Below are 17,835 nucleotides of genomic sequence, written 5' to 3'. Positions count from 1 at the left end.
CGTGTAACAGCACAACGTGTTCTTGGGAAACACCTCCATGGAACTGTCACTGGGTAAGGTTAAGTAAAATTGGTTTTGGTGACTCATAATTCCAGAGTTCTGTGGCTGTCCGAGGGGTTACTGGACGTCAGAGGCGTGTCTCCGTCTAAAATGGGGTTCTGGTTGTGATTGAAGTGGTGACTGGCACTGGCACTGGACACAAGGTTCCCGGGGTTCCCGTTCGAGGTGAATTTCAGGGAGGGATTAGGAAGCAGGTAACCGATGCAACTGCTCAATAAAATGGTCCACAATTGTTTGTCTCCTTGTTGCAAACTCAAATTGGCGATGGCTGCCCCGATGACACAATACACCACGAAGATTTGGCAGAAAAAGACGATTTGCGTTTTAGGCACACGTTCTCCACACCACACCCACAAGGGTTGTTTTTGTAAATCTTGCACAGAAGAACTAGGGGAAGGAGGAGTGGTCGACGTAGCTGCGTCTGCTGCTGTGTGAAAGGGCATGATGGTCACTTCTTCTTTTTATAGTCGATGACTTGCGAAGCGTCGATCCAAGAATCGAAACTGGGTGGATATCCTTTCCAACGTACTTTGACTTCTTTGACACGTCGTTTGCCCACTTTACGGGTTCTGCGTTCGAGAATGCTTTCGATGTCGTACACGTCGTCTTCTTTTTTGGTGACACGTTGTAACTCGGGCAAATAAAACGTTCCTTTGAGTACTTCTCCGTTCATGTCTTCCAATTTATAGACGGCAGGATGACGGCCATGTACTCGTCCAGTGACGCGAAACAATTCGGTTGTCCAGTTAGGTAAGTAACCTTTGTCGAAAGTGCGTTTGGTTTTGCCAATGCGCACCCAATCTCCTACGGTCAACTCTCCACTTTTCTTGGGGACAGCCCTCGTCGGGGACGTACCGAACAGACGCTCAAACACCAACACTTCATTGTCGGGAGTCACGTCTTGCGGGGCACGTCCGATGCTTCGATGGTAAGATTGGTTGTACGCTTGCACCAGGTGCGGTAAGATGTCGATGTACTTCAGAGTGTGGTGATGCGTAAAATATTTCCACATGCGTTCTTTCAAAGTGCGTTGAAAACGCTCCACGATGCTGGCTTTGGTTTCGGGATTCTCGGTGGTAAAAAAATGAATGTCACGTTTCTTTAATTCTTTTTGGAAAGCTTGGTTCAGAAATTCGGTGCCTTTGTCCGTTTGCCATCGAAGAGGGTGACGGCCACTTTGTTTCAACACTCGTTGCAAGGCTCGCACTAACTCGCTGCTGGATTTGGAAGTCAAGGGCACGACCCAGGCAAATTTGGAAAAGACGTCGATGACACAAAACAGATATTTGTAGCCACGATTGTAGCTGGCCAAATGAGAGACATCGGCTAAATCGGCTTGCCATTGATGATCGATGCCTTCCACTAGGGTGCGACTTCTGGCAAACTTGCGTCGAATGGGTTTGTGCAAAGTGTAGGTAGCTTGTTCTTGTAACCATCGTTGCACTTGAGGTAAACGGAGACTTTTCAGTCGCGTTTTGGCAGCACGATACAATTTTTGAACTCCTGCGTAACCTGCAGGATGCGAGGGATCGTAGTAAATGCTAGCTAAGACTTTTTCCATTTTTTGTGTTGATTGGTGTCTTAATAAGGCACCCACTCTTGGAAGAGGCTACTCTTTTTCTCTTGGGGTATTTTCTTGGATTGCAAGGCTTTGCGTGTGCGACCGGCAATAGGTGTTGAAGAGGAGGATGTCTGAGCAGGGGATATCGGTTCTTGTTTCACTTCTGTCTTCACTTTCTTTTTCTCTTGTGAGGAAGAAGGGGTGGCCATCATCTTTTTAATCCATCCAATTCTGGAGGTAGGTGGTGTTGTTAACTTGCGTACTTTTTCTGGTGGAGTTTGAAACCCTTCTTCTTCTTCTTCTTTTCCTTTTTCTGTCTTGGTCACGGGTAGTGGTGGAACTGGTACTGGTACTGGTGATGGTGCTGGACTTTTCATCAAGGCCTTAAAATCTTTCAAAGTGGGTAGAGCTGTTTCGTCTAAAGCTTTCTGGTGAAAGAGTTGTAGTCGTTGCAAGAGTTGACCGTACTTTTGCGATTTTTCTGTTTCGGACAAATCTTGGCGATCCATCAAGGATTGCAATTCGTGTTGTAACTGGGACATCTCGCTCAAATGGGGATTGGGAGGTAAATGAGGGGTGCGTTGTTCTTGCCACCGATGGTATTCCATCCATCGTTTGTAAGGCACTAAAGCTAGTTTTCGTCCTTCCATGGGGTTGTCAGGGGTCGATTCTGAGATCTTGGAACTTCCGAGGGCCTTTTTATCTTGCTCCCACCAGTCCTCCCAACATGGTTCCCAAGACTCCTTTCAGTATGGGGCCTAACAAGAGAGGTAAAATGCCTCCACGTTGGACCAACATCTTCTTTTTTTGACGAATGGGAATTTTCTTTCGAACCATTTGGCGAAGAACGTGACGATGTTTTCCTAAGCATTGTTTCTGGTGTTTGGACAAAGGGATCGTGCCTTTCAAAACGTTCAAACAACATTCGCACACGGTATCGATGACCTCTTTGGAGGCCGTTTGAATGAGTTTTTTTCGTAGGGGTGAAGAAGCTTTGGACAGGACAGATAACAGGTCCCCATGTTTAGCTAAACGTGGTGGCAGTCCTTTCCTTTTCTTTCCTTGGGGTTTTCTGGAGGGTGACATTTTTTGCTTGTGGTTCCGGGACATTCACCGAACAGACACTAACGTCGATGACTTAACCCACACCCTTTTATCTTTTTTTGGGACTATCGCTTTGTCATAAAGGTGACAATGTTTTTCCCAAAATCACCAAGGAATCCTCCCCTTTGTTGACGCCTCTTTTTCTTGGAACGACTGTGTCTTTTCTTAGGGTAATGTCGATGCTTGGCTAAGCGCTTTGTCGGATGACGCGTCTGCCTTTGTCTCTTTCTTTTGTGGCTTCTTGGAGGTGACATCTTTTTTACAAGTTCACTGATACCCCGACTTGGTCACAGGCTCTTTTTATACTGGAACGCGTCGCCACTGATTGTCTTTACGTTTTATCAGTTTGAGGACAGGCATGACACGTCGTGCAGGGGTACGCAACGGACTAAATCGAGCCAGTTCTTGCTTGGACAAATCCAGTAAACTTTGTAACATGCCCGATCTTTCTTGGACTTTGATTTTGGGAGAAGGTACTTTGTGAGCAGCAGCCACTGCCACTAAATTGGAGGGTCCTGCCACTGGGGAAGTTCTTTTGGGGGTCATCAACGGAGATGTTCTTGGTGTGATCAACGTCTCCAAGTACTCTTCAGTTCTGGGTGTCATCAACGGAGAAGTGGATGAACGTGAGGATGCCGGAGACGCAGTCACTGCCGTGGCAGGTCGTGGTTTGCGAGTGTAAGGTTGCGTCCTGGCCGAAGTGCCTCTCTTGCGACTAGTTTTCTTCTGTGGACTTTTCTTTTTCTGGGGACTTTTTCTCTGTTTCTTTTTCTGGGGGCTTCTTTTCTTTTTCCGGGGTGGTGGTGTCTGGTAAGAGGAGGGTCCTGCCACTGGAGAAGTTATTCTTCTTGGGGACCTGGTCTTTTTCTTTTTCTTCTTGGGGCTTCGTTGGACTTTTGTCTTGGGGATAACTTTGGGGGCATTAGGATCCCATCTTAAGAGTGAGCGAATGATGACCCCTCCTAGAGTACCGCTCCCTCCAGGTTTCAAAATGATTTGTTTTTTGGTTTGAGTGTCGATGCGGGGATCGGCCAGTTGGACCAAAGCGACTTTGTTTCGATCGAAAAAGCGTTGGGTTTGATGAGGAATCTGAATGATTCCTTGGAGTAATTGACGTGCCGTCACCGTGAACCATCGTAAGACTTCTTTGAGACTAGCTTCTAAGACACGGGCTCGTGTTTGTGGATTTTTTTCTCGACTGATGCCATACAAGGCACGAATCAATTTGACGGGAAGATGCGACTGAAGGGACGTCATGTTCACACTGTGTGAGACAGACGAAAAAGGGTCTGAGGTTTTTATAGATTTTTTGATGGGGAGTGAAATGAAGTCGAGGACGGAGACGTGTACAGGACAGGCCCTCCGTCTTGGCACCAGTGGTGAAACAAGTGGGTACGAAATCGCAAATCCTCGGGGGTCGTAGGTTTCAAATCGACGAGTAAATAGGCGTGTGGCGTTTGAGTGGCATCGTCGTACGCCTGAGTCAGCCAAGGCGTTCCTAACTGTTTGGCTAAGACTTGCACTTGCGATTTATCTCGAGGGCTTTTAAACAAGACCACGTAATGCGCATTGAGACTGATGGTGCGATGGGCTTTACTTTGTTGAAACAAATTTTGGGTGATGTAAATGACACTGGCATTACGGTGATGCCCTTTGCGCGTGAACCACAATTTAATTTCTTCTTCGTCTTCTCCTAACATGTCGTCGAAAATGACCAAATGGGTTTGACGGGAGTCAGAGACGATGCCGTCGTCTTCTTTAGGAATGCCTTCCACAAACACGATGGAATCGCCTTGACTTTCTCGCAAGAGGCTGTACGCCGATTGCCACTCTTTGTAACACCACACGATCCGTTGAGGGGGTCGATCGATCAAATGATGTTTATGTTCAATCAAACGTTTGACGAATTCGGTTTTGCCTGTACCGCTAGGTCCAGCAATGAGCATGTTAAAGGGATGGCGAAGATACAAAGCCTCCCAACTGGCACGATCTAAGTGTTCGTCGATGACTTTGACAGTAGAGGAAGAGGGAGCAGAGACAGCAGAGGTAGCCATGGTGTGAGAAATGTCACTTGTGACACGAAAACAAACAAGACAAGAGTTTATATACTTTTTCAGAACACGTTTATTGAATGTTTTTTTATCAAACATGAATACGAAAGACAAAAATACATAAAAGCCAAAGGCTTAAGTACAAGGATAAAAGGCACATGATAACGATGAACGTGGAATAAACACAAGTGTCTGTACAACAATCACATCTTTTGGGTAATGTTCTAACCAGTTCAACAGGGGGTAAGGTCACACAAGTGTCCTCCCGAAAGGGTCTTTCAGGTCTGTCCACGACAGTCCTGTCCTGGGTGACGGGTTCTTCTGGCACCGTCACTAACACGGGTTGAAAAGTAACTTTTTTCCTTGAACAACTCTCGTGCATACTGGGCCACTTCTTGGGTCCAAGCCTCAAAATCCCATTCTTTCCAGGCACGGACATCTGTCCAATGGGGATGTAAGTCACAAGCTACACACACATCGTCATACACGTCTTGGGTCGCTAAAAGTTGACGAATCTTTTTTTCCCGTAGAGGTCGAGAAGTATCCAGATGAAAACGCAAGGCTTTGAGCAAAAGGAGTTTTTCGTGACCATTTAAGGCCATGGAGGTGGTAAGTACTGATCGTAAAGAGTCCACAAAGAATCGGCTGGTAAACGAAATCCCAAAAAACAAGTCACTAAGACACACACCACTTGTCGTCCCAAATTGAATGGATACAGTTCTTGTAATAATCGATGGTAATGATCCACGGTTTGAATATGGTCATTGAGTTCCTTCCACGGAATCTGTTGGATGACATGTGACATAAGTCGTGGCATGGCAGCCTGTTTTTATAGTCTCTTTGTTTCGGAAACAATACACGTACTTTCTAGCCAGAGATCTTCGTTCTCCAGTAGGGAATCTAAATCTTGCATACTGTAACCGAAACTTCAGAGTTCGTTTAGAAGTTTCCTCTTCCTCTAAGTAGATTCCACGTAAAATATGTTGATAATCCTTTAACTTGTCTTCCTCAATGTATTGCTGTAGGTGAATCTCGAAGTAACCAAAATAATGAACATTTCGATCATTCACTAACTCAAAGTGTTGAACAAGGTCTGACCACTGAAACAATTTCTGACGAATCAGTTCTCTTATACCATTCAGGTACCAGTGGTTAAAGATCTGGTGACGTAACGGATGCAATTGTTCTTTACGTTTGACTTGTATTTTCACCAGCTCTCGGTAAATGCGTTCTCTCAACTCCACAGGCAAAGCACGAATGTTCTCTAGCAAAGTATCCATGAATAGGTCATACTAAATCCTCTTTGGTCTGACACAAGAAATGTACTCTTTGCACAAACATGGTTTCACTTCAGTGTCAAATTTAAATCGTTGAGTCACTAATCTACACATGACAATTCGTTCAGAAGTTTCCTCTTTCACTAAGTTGACATTGTGTTCAAGATGTTGGTAATTCGTTAACTCTTCCTCTGGAATTCGATGCAGTACGTTTACAATGATGTAGGTAGAATCGTCCATACCAAACCAATCCTTTTTAAAACTAGAGGATCGTTGATCAATGTCTGTCCGATGGAACACTTTCAATTGAATCAATCCTTGTATAGCCTTCAGGTACCAGTGGTTCAAACACCGGTGACGTAACGGATGCAATTGTTCTTTACGTTTCACTTGTATTTTGACCAGCTCTCGGTAAATGCGTTCTCTCAACTCCACAGGCAAAGCACGAATGTTCTCTTGTAAAGTATCCATGAACAGATGATTATGGTAAGAAGTTACTTCAATGTCTCGGTCCCACTAAGGGTAAGTAATGACAATTCGGTGACCATCGAGCATGTTCTACGTAGGCCGAATCTTGTGGTTCCCAGTGGTGAAGTGTCACATCGCAACTGAAGCACCTGACTTTATCTCCTTCGCCCAAGTAGAAAAATCCGGCTCTGGCTAATTCTTCGGGGGTCGGTCCTCCCAGATACTTTGGCCATTTTCCTTTGAACGATTGAAGACGATTTTCAAAGTCGCAGTATTCCGACAAACGCACAGGAAACGAATATTCGTTTTTCACAGGTTCGTTTCGATGAGGGTTGAGTGACATGGGTAGGAGTTTGCTCAAGGCTGGATGACATCCGTAGGGGGGTAGAGGTGAAGGTGAACATTCCCCTTTAAAACGAAACCCAGTAAAATGTCCAAGAGGACGAGCGGCATCACTTTCGCATCCGACAGGTTTGACACGCACAGCATCACTTTCCATGATAGGGGTAGGGGCACTAAAGTTCCCATGATGCTTTACGGCATCGCTCAGGTCACAACGTACAGCATCGTATCCATCGCAAGGCTCACAATCGCACTCGTCTGCAAACTCCGTGACGCAGTTACAATGGTAACCACATGGACAATCGCAGTTTCCTTCCGGACATTTTCCGTCGCAATGCCTGGGTCTTATCCATCCAATATTAGTCACACTAGAGGAAGATACAACTTTTTTACAATCCCCAAACTGGAACGATGTCTCTTTCAAAGTATTCATCTTGTTTGCTCGGTCTTGGTAGTCACAATGAACTATCGATCTTGTCTAGGGTTCCTTTTTATATACAGACCAATACCGACGTGACCGTACGGTAACGTAAAGTGATTGGGAAGTCGCACTCGCTTCTGGTACACGATTTGATAGACTTTTTCCAAGGGTCGACTGACGATGTGGTGAGTGGGTAAACGTACAATCTTGTTCGGTTGATAGGTGGTCACTTTAAAGTTTCCATCCTCTTCCGATTGCAAGGCTTCTTTCAATACCCCAAAGTTGACCACTCGACTGGTACGATAATTCAGAGTCAGTCCTTTCACTTTGCACGTCGTGTGCACTTCTCCTTGTTTGTCCCGGTATTCGTAGCCGTAATTTTTGGGACCGCCACTGACGAAACTTAGAATCTTGTCGTCGGGATGCTCGTCTGTCCAGGCTCCTAAACGGTCTCCTTCGATGTCAGGGTGATGTTGAATCGGGTGATGGATGTAAATGCAACTGTCCGTGTCAAAGTACAGGACGCGTTCTTCTAACAGTTCTAAAGCTTCGTACAATTTTAAGCGAGCATGGGCTGTCACGTAAGCCGCAATGATGACATTTCCAAAGGGGTCGTCTTGTACAAAGTCCAGATCTTCTTCGTAATTGACTAAGATCAAATCCTCGCGAACGATGTCCACGTGTTTCATGAATTTGGTTTTGTCGTGAATCATCTGAAAGTAGCGGGAAGGTTCTGTCAAATATTCCGTCTTGGGTAAACACGGGCGTTGTGCCATTTTACCCCACAAGCAATTTAACATCACTTTGGCAAACGATCGCCTGCCTTCGTTTTTCTCGATGTGGTCTAAAGTGATGCCTTCTTGTTCGTAGTATTTCTCTTTGAATTGTATTTGGTCTTCGGGAGTGTGACACCAGGAAGGATAGCCACTGGCTTCTTGCTTCAGTTTCAAAAAGGCATCCACGTAGTCTGCGAAAATGCCTTTCTGACTGGGGTCACCCTTGTGGTATTGTTGTGTCTTGGGAAAGTGGCAAATTTCGTACACTTCTAACAGTTGGTATCCCATGTCCAGAGCTTTGAACAATTCTACGCTGACCCAGGTTCCGGTCAAGGCCCGTTCTTCCTGGCTGTGATGACAAGGCTGGTCTTGGTTGCACGTTTCGGCACAAGTACGGCACAAGGGAAACATCAGTTTGCCTTGACAATGGTGAGGTAAGACGGGATGGTATAGGTTCGTGGGAGGCAAAACTTTACACTTGATCAAGCCTTCGTATTGTCGAATGTTGACCAGGTCGATGTGTTCCGTGAACAATTGCGGGTGCCCTACAGGAAAGCGACAATATTTGCACACGTAGGGATACAGCGAACACACGTCCAAGTATTTGATTTCTTCTCCGTTCTCTTCGTCGGCTTGGTACAGCAAACAGGTGGCATTGGTCCTTCCTCCGTACAAACTATCCCTCGGGTTCAGCGGGTCCATGAACTGGTAACTTTCCACGAGGCGTTTAAACTCGGGATCGGTTTTCATACGGTGATCGTACTCGTGTTCCCACATTTCCACCACTTGGTATCCTTGCTGTTCTAACTTTAGGCGTCGCTGACAAGTGTCCTGGTACAAGTCTTCCATGGTTCGTTGCAAAAACTGATTTTTAGTGCCACGGTCAGGATAACAAACGGGACATCCGTGAAATAAGCAACCGTTAAACTCGTACACGATCTTGGGGTTTTCTAAGTCCCAGCCATCGACCGAATACGTTCCGATGGTCTTTTCACCCCCTCCGTTGCGGGCATGCTGAATCCACTTGTCTTCCTTGTCGCACAAGTAATGTAACCAACGTAGGGCTTTGACCGAGTATTGACGCTTGACATAGTGGGTCGTTTGAGGACTGATGACAGCCACGGTGTTTTCAAGCATGAATCGTTGGCGGTACACTAAGGAACACGCTTTGGCAATGGTGCAAGCTTCTTTCAAAGGATCGACCCCTCCGTGTTCCATGAACAGTTCTCGAAATTTTCCACAGCAACGCCGTAAAATGTCCACGTCGGAACGACAATACTTTAGCATTTCTTCCTGAAAGTCGAAGGGGTCAGAGGCGTGAGCCTGGTACCAAGCGTAGAAAGCTTCTCGTTGTTCGGTACGCATGTTGTCGGGGTCGTAATAGTGAGCCTCAGGTAAATGGGGTAGAACGGCGTGTTGATTGGCTTCCGTATTGAAAAAGTGTGGAAAGTACCCTTTAGCCATTTCTGTCATTCCAAACGTTTTAGGCATTCGACTCAAAGGCATGGCCAAATAGCTCATCGAATCTTTAAACTGTACTTGTCCCACTTGCATGAAAATGATTTTGGCTCCGTTCAAAGTCACTTTAGGACGTTCGGTGCCATGTTCCGTATAGTATCTGAGAAGAAACTGTCCATCGTATCCGGAGAAATTGTGAGCCATCACCGTGGCATGACGATGACAATCTCCGTAAAGTCCGATGTCCTCTTGGCTCCACGTCTTGTCGATGGGGTCTAAGACCCATTGGGCAAAATCGGCTAACGTGTTTGGCCCCCGAAAGATTTTTTCACGCCCTCCAGGAATCTTGCTGCAGTGAGGGCAATGACTGAAGATAGGTTCTTGAATGCACTTCTCGCACGCTCGATGAGCCACGCAGAAATTAGGAATGTGAATGCCAGTCTCTTGCATGCATTCGAAATCGAAAAAGATGAAATTGCCTTTCTTCTTGTGACCGTCCTCTTTCTCTGGTGGGGGCTGGTATTTTTGCACGTAACATTGGTGTTCCAAGTCCACGATGTGGTGACAAATGTGACATTTCTTTTTTCCTGAACATACGTGTGCCTTGGTACTATTGGTACGTATGCCTTGTCCACACGTAGAGCACAATCTCAGGAGTTGACAAGCACATTTCTGCTGTGAACCTTGCGTTTTCAGATGTTGTTGGTAACAGGTAGGGCTGACAAACGTGCGCAGACAAGTGGAACAAGGCACTGGTTCTTCGCTCAGACAGGGTGAAGAGGCCAAACATCCTGAGCATTTCGATCCACAATGCTTGTGTTGCTCTCGATTATTATAACCATGGTCACATTTCTCACAGTAATAACCGTATCCCAGGAATCCGGTGATACTGGTAATGGTATCGAAATGGTCATCGTGATGATAAACATGAATGTATTTTCCGTCCTTAAAATCTTGCCCTCGAAACAACAGAGACCCGCGCACTTCTTGAGGGTGCACTTTCAAAGTGTATCGTGGAGCTAGGGCATCTTGCAATTTTTGCATCTCAGGAATGCCACAGGGTGTGTCTTTGGACATGCCAGCTTTTCGTAACAGGAGTTCTGCTTCACTTCGTTGTTTGGCTCGGTCCGATTGTCGAATGTTCTCCCAGTCTCTTTTCCATTCTACCGTGTCGTTCTTGTTGGCATAGGTTCGTCCCACCTGGATGGCACGGGCTAAACACATCTGGTCATGAGGATTGTGAATTTGGACAAGGCTACGCTTAATGCTGCGAAGGTCGTTCACCAATAACATCTTTTTGCGTCCGGTCCCTTGAGGAGGAGAGACGTGGGTCATGTCCAATGTGGCTTTTCCATCGGTGATGTCAAACTGGTCATTAGATTGTTGCACGTGTTGAATCTTGTCCATGACTTTGGAAGCGGTCAATTCTGCAGGGGTGCTAAACTCGATCCAAACAGGGGATTTCAAACCGTCGTGTTGTATGGAAAGTCTCAAGCGATCGTCTTCTTTGGGTTGACATTGTCGCTTGAGTGCAGTGAGCAGAGAATCCCACACTCCGGTGATGAACCCTTCTGCTTTCTCTAACGGTACTTCGGACTTGAAATCTTTAAACTTCACCGTGTATTTGTAAGCCGTGGTTCTAAATTTTCTAGAGGAGCGCTTTTCCGTCTCTCGAATGGAATAGTACTTTTCAGGGTTGACAAAGGGTGGTGGACTTGGTTTAGAGGGTTGGGATTCTGGTTCACTCATGTCCTCTTCAAAATCACTGGCATGAATTTGTGTCAAGATTTCAGCCCTGGTACGAGGCGATAGATCACGTTTCTGCCTCTTACTTTCTTCTTCTTTCTTCTCGAATGAATGGGATCGTTTCATCTTGAGTGAAAAACGTCAAATGACTCAAGTTCAAACACCATGAACTACTTTATAGTCATAGCAGACCAGCGTATATAAAAGGGTGTGTGTCTTGTCCTTTCACTATTCATTTCACTCTCAAGCCGAGCACAACGATGGAAGAGACTAACCAGATGGAACGTTTCGTCAGAGCTTTGCGAGGGGTCATTAGAAAATTCTCTTCAGACCATCCTACGGACTACTCTCCTTCCTTTCGAGATAAAAGTCAAGATACTTGCTATATCTGTCAGAAGAAAGGGCATTGGTCTTCAGAGTGTCCAGACCGTCAAAAAACAGGAGCTAAAAAAGACAAAAGTCAAGATACCTGTTATTATTGTAAAGAAAAAGGACATTGGTCTCCAGATTGCCCAAAAAAGAAACAAGAGGAGTCAGAAGAAAAGAAGGATTCTTCAGAAGAAGAGAGGGATTCTTCAGAGGAAGAAAGCAGACAGGTGAAGAAAAAGAAACAGGAGACGAAAAAAAGAAGGGAAGAAAGCGAGGAGGAAGAAGAGGAAAAGAGTGTGACGGTGAAGAAATTCAAAAAACAGAGAGACTAAACAAGGAGAAAAGAAGAAATCAATGAACTTTTTATTAAAGTGTTGTGTTGTGAATTGTGAATTGGATTGTAAAAAATGGAGAAAAGAATAAATGAATGTTATAAGGTAAGAGTCTTTGAGTTTTGATTTTAAAATAAGAAGCTACACTCACGCACTCATACACAGGCACGTACTATAAGGGTAAAAATGGGTGGGGTTTATTTTTTGTTTTGAGTTATTGGCAAATTGAAATTGTATTTCTTTTCGAGATATGTGGGTGGCCCTGAAAAGGGCCTTTTTTCTTTACGATGTAGGGGTGAGTTTAAGCAATCAACTTTAACTGCCTTATGCCTTTGCCACGGCCAAGGCCTACTTCTGGACTGCGTAATGTTGATGATGATGATAATGATTGGGTTGAAATCACTAAGGGTGGTACGGTAGGCTTAGTCACAGGGTTAACGTGTTTAGCTCGGGAAGGTCGTATTCTCTTCGGTCGTGATAAAGAAGTCTGATACATTTGTTTCAGACTTCTTAACTCCGCTAAAATGTCCAACAGTACCGTGGCCGTTTCATTTTCACCCTCTTGTTTCTTTGCTGCTACTTCTTCTTGTTGTTGCTGCTGTTGTTTTTTTCTTACCTCTTCTTCTTGTTGCTGTTGCTGTAGGAGAAAAGCTTGTTCCGCTTCCTTTTGTCGTTGCATAAATTTCTCCAATTCTTCTTTCTGTCTCTGTCTAAAATTCTCCACTTGCGGTAATGAAGAAGGTAACGAAGGTTCCGGAACAAATTCTTGCGAGGAGAGAAAATCCACAAAATCCCAATTCACTTCTTCTGAAAGTAAGTCCGAGTTCCCTTGGGCAGTCTCCCCTGCTGGTGCAGCCCAATGGATCGTTTTCTGAGTTTCCGTCATGTTGAATCACTGTCGCATAGATTGACTGCACACAAGCGTTAGCGAATCTATATTGACTACGTGACGTCACAGACTGCTCTCTTCGGATTGGATGCGGGCTGACTGAATTCTGTAACGCGTGTTCGGATTGGTGAATGAACTCAATCCGTTTCAATCCCTCCTGTCCCTATAAATAAGCGCCGTTCACTGCATTGATTTACCTATTCTCGTCGCTTCAAGATGTGGACTACAGTTGAGTCATCCACCCTTGTGTCTTCCATGATGTTTCGGACAGACTTGCTTATGTATGTCCGATCGAAGTGGACCGTTGTCCACAGGACAAACACCAGCCTGTGGATACGTAGGATCTACGTGGAAAGACAAGGATGCCTGAAAAGAGTGCTGATGTACGGACCAACAGTAAGACGCAGCCTAAGGAGAAGAAGAAGACCAATGCGGTGCCATTTATGTTTATGAATACATTAACATAAACCCAAAGGCCCTTTTCAGGGCCAGCCATATTTCTCGAAAAGAGATAGTCTTTGAATTGCCTACCCCTTTTTTTATTTTATTTTTTATTTTATTTTTTTATTTTATTTTTTTATTTTTTAAAAAAAAAATAGAGACCCTCCCTGTTTCAATTTTACATAGACCCTATACAGTCCCAAGGGTTTATGTCCATGTTAAATTTACATAGACCCTATATTGTCCCAGGGTTTTTGGCCATGTTAATTCCCATAGACCCTATATGTTCCCACGATTTTTCTCCATGTTAAATTTACATAGACCCTATATTGTCCCAGGGTTTTTGGCCATGTTAATTCCCATAGACCCTATATGTTCCCACGATTTTTCTCCATGTTAAATTTACATAGACCCTATATGTTCCCAAGGGTGTTTGTAATGATAAATCCCATAGACCCTATAAGATCCCCATATACTACTGGCATACGTCCTATAACAGTACACTGAGTCTTTCTGCTTCGATGTTGTGAGAACATTCCAATTGAAGTTTATCAGATGAGCATGTGCAGGTTGAACATAATTACCTCTGTTATTCAATTGTTTGGGTCAAGATTTTCCAGAAACACTGCTTCTAGACTTTTCAAGCATTGGGTATTTTTCTTGTTGCACATGTATACCGTCTGATCGTTGTTCGTTTCGATTTTTCTCCCAGCGTGCAATGCGCCTCAAAGGAAAGCAGATGAGACCAGCAAGAGCAATGGATGCACCAGCAATGTAAAATGACGCCTTATAATTGCCAGTATGATCGGACAATACTCCTGGAAAATAAACAACACAACTTTCCTGTTACCATATTGACTTTTTCATACATCAATATTTTTTCTCAACAACGCATCCCATATATTATGGTACTATATTTCAATCAAACGCAATCCATGCTAAATTAGAGCGAAAAGTTTAAACTCTTAATTTCACGAAACGCCTGCTATAAATATATACCAAATACTAGTTTTTACAGACCTTCTGGGATGATGTCATAAAAAATTAAACTTGCGGATATATAGTTCAGGATATGGCAAACAATAAGTGAACAAAAGTCGCGAAATTAATTTTTTGGTTATTTAAATTTTCATTTAAAGATAAATATGTTCATTTATATTTTGGCTCAGGTCGACATTATATCCTGTCTATCTGCTGAGTGTCTTCATACATGTACATATATGCAGGCAGGGATTATACACAGTTTGCTGTATGAAGACGTCAGTCGTAGCACGAAGGAAGAGTTTGAGACCGAAAGTGAAACCAGGATGACATTGTCCTTGTAGAGGAAACAAAACTACACAATTTCGTACAATTCCACCAAGTAGTTTAGAAAATTTGGCAACGGGGACGGACGAATAGACGGACTAAGGATATTATATTATCTCAGATGCCTTTAAAGGAATATGTGGGGATTTAAACACAATACTTGAAAATGTTGAAAAGTTTCTCATGTCTGTCTGTCTGTCTGTCCGTCCGTATGTATGTATGTATGTATGTATGTATGTGTGTATGCATGCATGTATGTATGTATGTATGTATGTATGTATGTATGTATGTATGTATGTATGTATGTATGTATGTAAGGATGAATATATGTGTACGTACCAGCAATAGGTGATCCAATAAACGAAGAAAGACCTTGGCACATCACGACCAAACCGAATGAATTCGTCAATTTTTCTATGCCCAACAATTCAACCATTATTATGGACCGTAGCGACACAAATGCGGCTGTAATGAGATTTTTCATGTACAAATATTAAAATGAACTAAATAATGCAATACATCCATATATCATAATTCTACATTTTGCAGTTGCTACGAGTCTTGCGATCTAATAAATAAATAAATAAATAAAACCTCCAGTATTCCTCATTTCTCAAAAAAATGTTTACATACCCAATCTACCTTTCTGGAGGAGACAATATAAACTGACCTGTATTCCAAACCAGCTGAATCTCATCAGTATCTACTCCCACCCAGCTGACACCTCACATAATAAAAAAATCTTCTTCATGACATATGCGTTAGGACCAAACACATATAATCTAATCTGGTTACATTTGAAAAGTTTCTCGGAGAGCGAAAAGGAATATCTTAGAAGAAGATACAGAAATAGCTACATCGAGGAGGCAGTTGACAAAACTATCGATAGAGAAGCCCTCCTGAAATATACAACCAAGAAAACCAATAAACGCGTCCACTTCGTGATTACTCTATACCCATACTTAAAAGATAGTTTGGTGGCATTGGAACCAGAGTGATTCCTCCAAATGTCTGTTGGACAAATTTCAAGAAGTACCTACAGCTGTGAACAGCAGACCTAAAAATATGTAGGAACATCTGATACATACGAAGTAACTTCAAAGAGGACACTAATTGAGGCATATATCGCTGCAAAGATAAGCACTGCCTACTTTGCAAACATATGCTCAAGACCAAATCGTTTCGAAGTTTGCCGACAGGAATGATCTTCATTTTTAATCAGCAGTTAGGATGTCGAACCAAGATGTAATCTACACTGTATCATCCAACATGCAAGATCAATGCCATTCAAAATGCTGGCGAAAACTGTTGAAGAGCCAGAAAAGCCACAGTCTCAACAAAATCAACGCCAAATTCGACAACTACAAAAACTCGACTTGGCATTCAGCCGAGTTCCTCGCAATGCTACCGATTGAATCTAACTTGGGGTGGACTGGTATAGAACGAACACATAAGGAACGAGACTGGATACTACAACTGATGACTCATGGGATGTGGGGCCTAAATAGAAATGTCTAACGTTTCTAATGTAATCTTATCGAAACTACAGCCATGTATCAGTTTATCAGATGCACGCAATAGTGAGGTTATTGTTTATCCAACTAAATATTTCATAACTCTTTAGATATATTATTATTATTATTATTATTATTATTATTATTATTATTATTATTATCATTATTATTATTATTATCTCTTGTCCAATATCTCGCTACATCATACTTTTGACATATTTACTTATTGACAGAATTCCTAATTGACATATTTCCTAATTGACATATTTCCTGATTGACATATTTCCTGACTGACATATTTCCTCGCTACCAGGCATAACTTTACCTTGATATAATCCATATTGTACATTTTGTTGATGGCGTTGATTTTTAGCCACGCATGACATCCATCTTTTGTTACTAGCCTGTAATTAGGTCAAAACAGTTTCGTTCTTTGCGTGATAGGCACGATGATTCTTTCTTGGATATTTTTAAACAAAACTTTATTGGGGTGATGTCAGCATAAAATAGATATGTAGTATACCGCTTATCAACTCTTTTTTTTTCTTCTTTCAGTCTTCAGATATGTCATCCTTTGTATATTTCCCTGCCATTCAAACATATAGGAGAAAAGACATAAACCACTATGTAACAACGAACTTCAATGAAGCAACCAAATTTATTATACAACACAGACTATCATTGTAGCGATGAACTTCTGTTAATCTACCAGCAGTCTTGAATAAAACACGGACTATTATTGCAACAATGAACTTCTGTTAATCTGCCAGCAGTCTTGTATACATCATAGACTATTACTCTAGCGATTGAATTACATTAAACAACCAGCTGTCTTGCATGCAATACCGACTACATGTATATAGTAGCGATTAACTTCCATTAATCTACATACAACGCGTAATATTAGTGTAACAATGAATTTATATGAAGCAATCAGCTTGGGGGTGCGTGGCCTGGGCCTGACGTCCCGCTTGCCAAAGGAAAGTGAAGCGTCTCTCATAGCCTCTCCTTCCCAGGTGTAGTGATCGCCGCAGGACCACTGTCTCGCTCTGCGGGGCAGGAGGTTACTTGCATATGGCCTCTCCTACACTAATGTGTCCACAGCAGCACCTTCACGCGGTGCCCCCTGTTTTTAACAGAGCCTGCTGTGTGGCGCGACCGAGTACCCGGCGGTATAACTGGGTGGGCAGACTGGGCTCATTAGCCTTGGCAGGCAACCAGTCTAAGAGAAGGGAAACTCTGACCCCAAACCCAGGCAGATGAAGCTCGTTAGCCTTGTCAGGCAGTTCATCTAGGAGAAGGAAACTCTGATTCAAAACCAACCAAGTCCCATCCATTGGATTATGGCTCCACTGCCTTGTGGATATCTTCGGGAGAAGGAAAGGCTATGGGAGTAAACCCAGACAGAAAATCAGGAGTGGAGCCCCTAAGGCGGCTGGGGGTCGACTACGACCTCCTTCCGGCAGCTCCTGCATCCAAACTGGTGCCAAATGTCATGCTCAGCATTCCTTTGGACCCCACCAGCAAGGACCAGAGGGGGATCCTGACGTCTGGGCAGCCCAGGATCTCCATACTCCACGCCCAGGCTTGCGCCCTGGAGAGGACACTCCAGTCTCGCTACTGAGTGAGGAAACAACACGGAAGCTGACAGTTTACGGGTTATAAGTCCCACCCGATTGGCGTAGGGAAGGGGTGCCACGGGTCAGCTTTGACGGTGG

General features: G+C 43.7%; 1 protein-coding gene across 10 annotated transcripts in view; it reads right to left on the bottom strand.

The window, feature by feature from the left end:
• Positions 1-13,762: 13,762 nt before the first annotated feature.
• Positions 13,763-17,835, bottom strand: part of LOC149793319 (monocarboxylate transporter 14-like) — a 47,142-nt gene continuing 43,069 nt past the window's right edge. For all 10 annotated transcript variants that reach the window (XM_089967292.1, XM_089967296.1, XM_089967298.1 and 7 more), the window contains 2 exons: positions 14,943-15,068; positions 13,763-14,113 (listed from right to left, as the gene is read on the bottom strand). In XM_089967292.1, the coding sequence (XP_089823418.1) occupies positions 13,902-14,113; positions 14,943-15,068 (338 nt within the window). In that variant the 3' untranslated portion in view covers positions 13,763-13,901. The remainder of the gene's footprint in view (positions 14,114-14,942; positions 15,069-17,835) is intronic.

Source organism: Sinohyriopsis cumingii, chromosome 8 (assembly GCF_028554795.1).
Source record: "Sinohyriopsis cumingii isolate HCF-2022 chromosome 8, ASM2855479v2, whole genome shotgun sequence".
Taxonomy (NCBI): Eukaryota; Metazoa; Mollusca; class Bivalvia; order Unionida; family Unionidae; genus Sinohyriopsis; species Sinohyriopsis cumingii.
The sequence above is the reverse complement of the archived record's forward strand: the minus strand, read 5'-3'. Positions and strand labels throughout refer to the sequence as shown.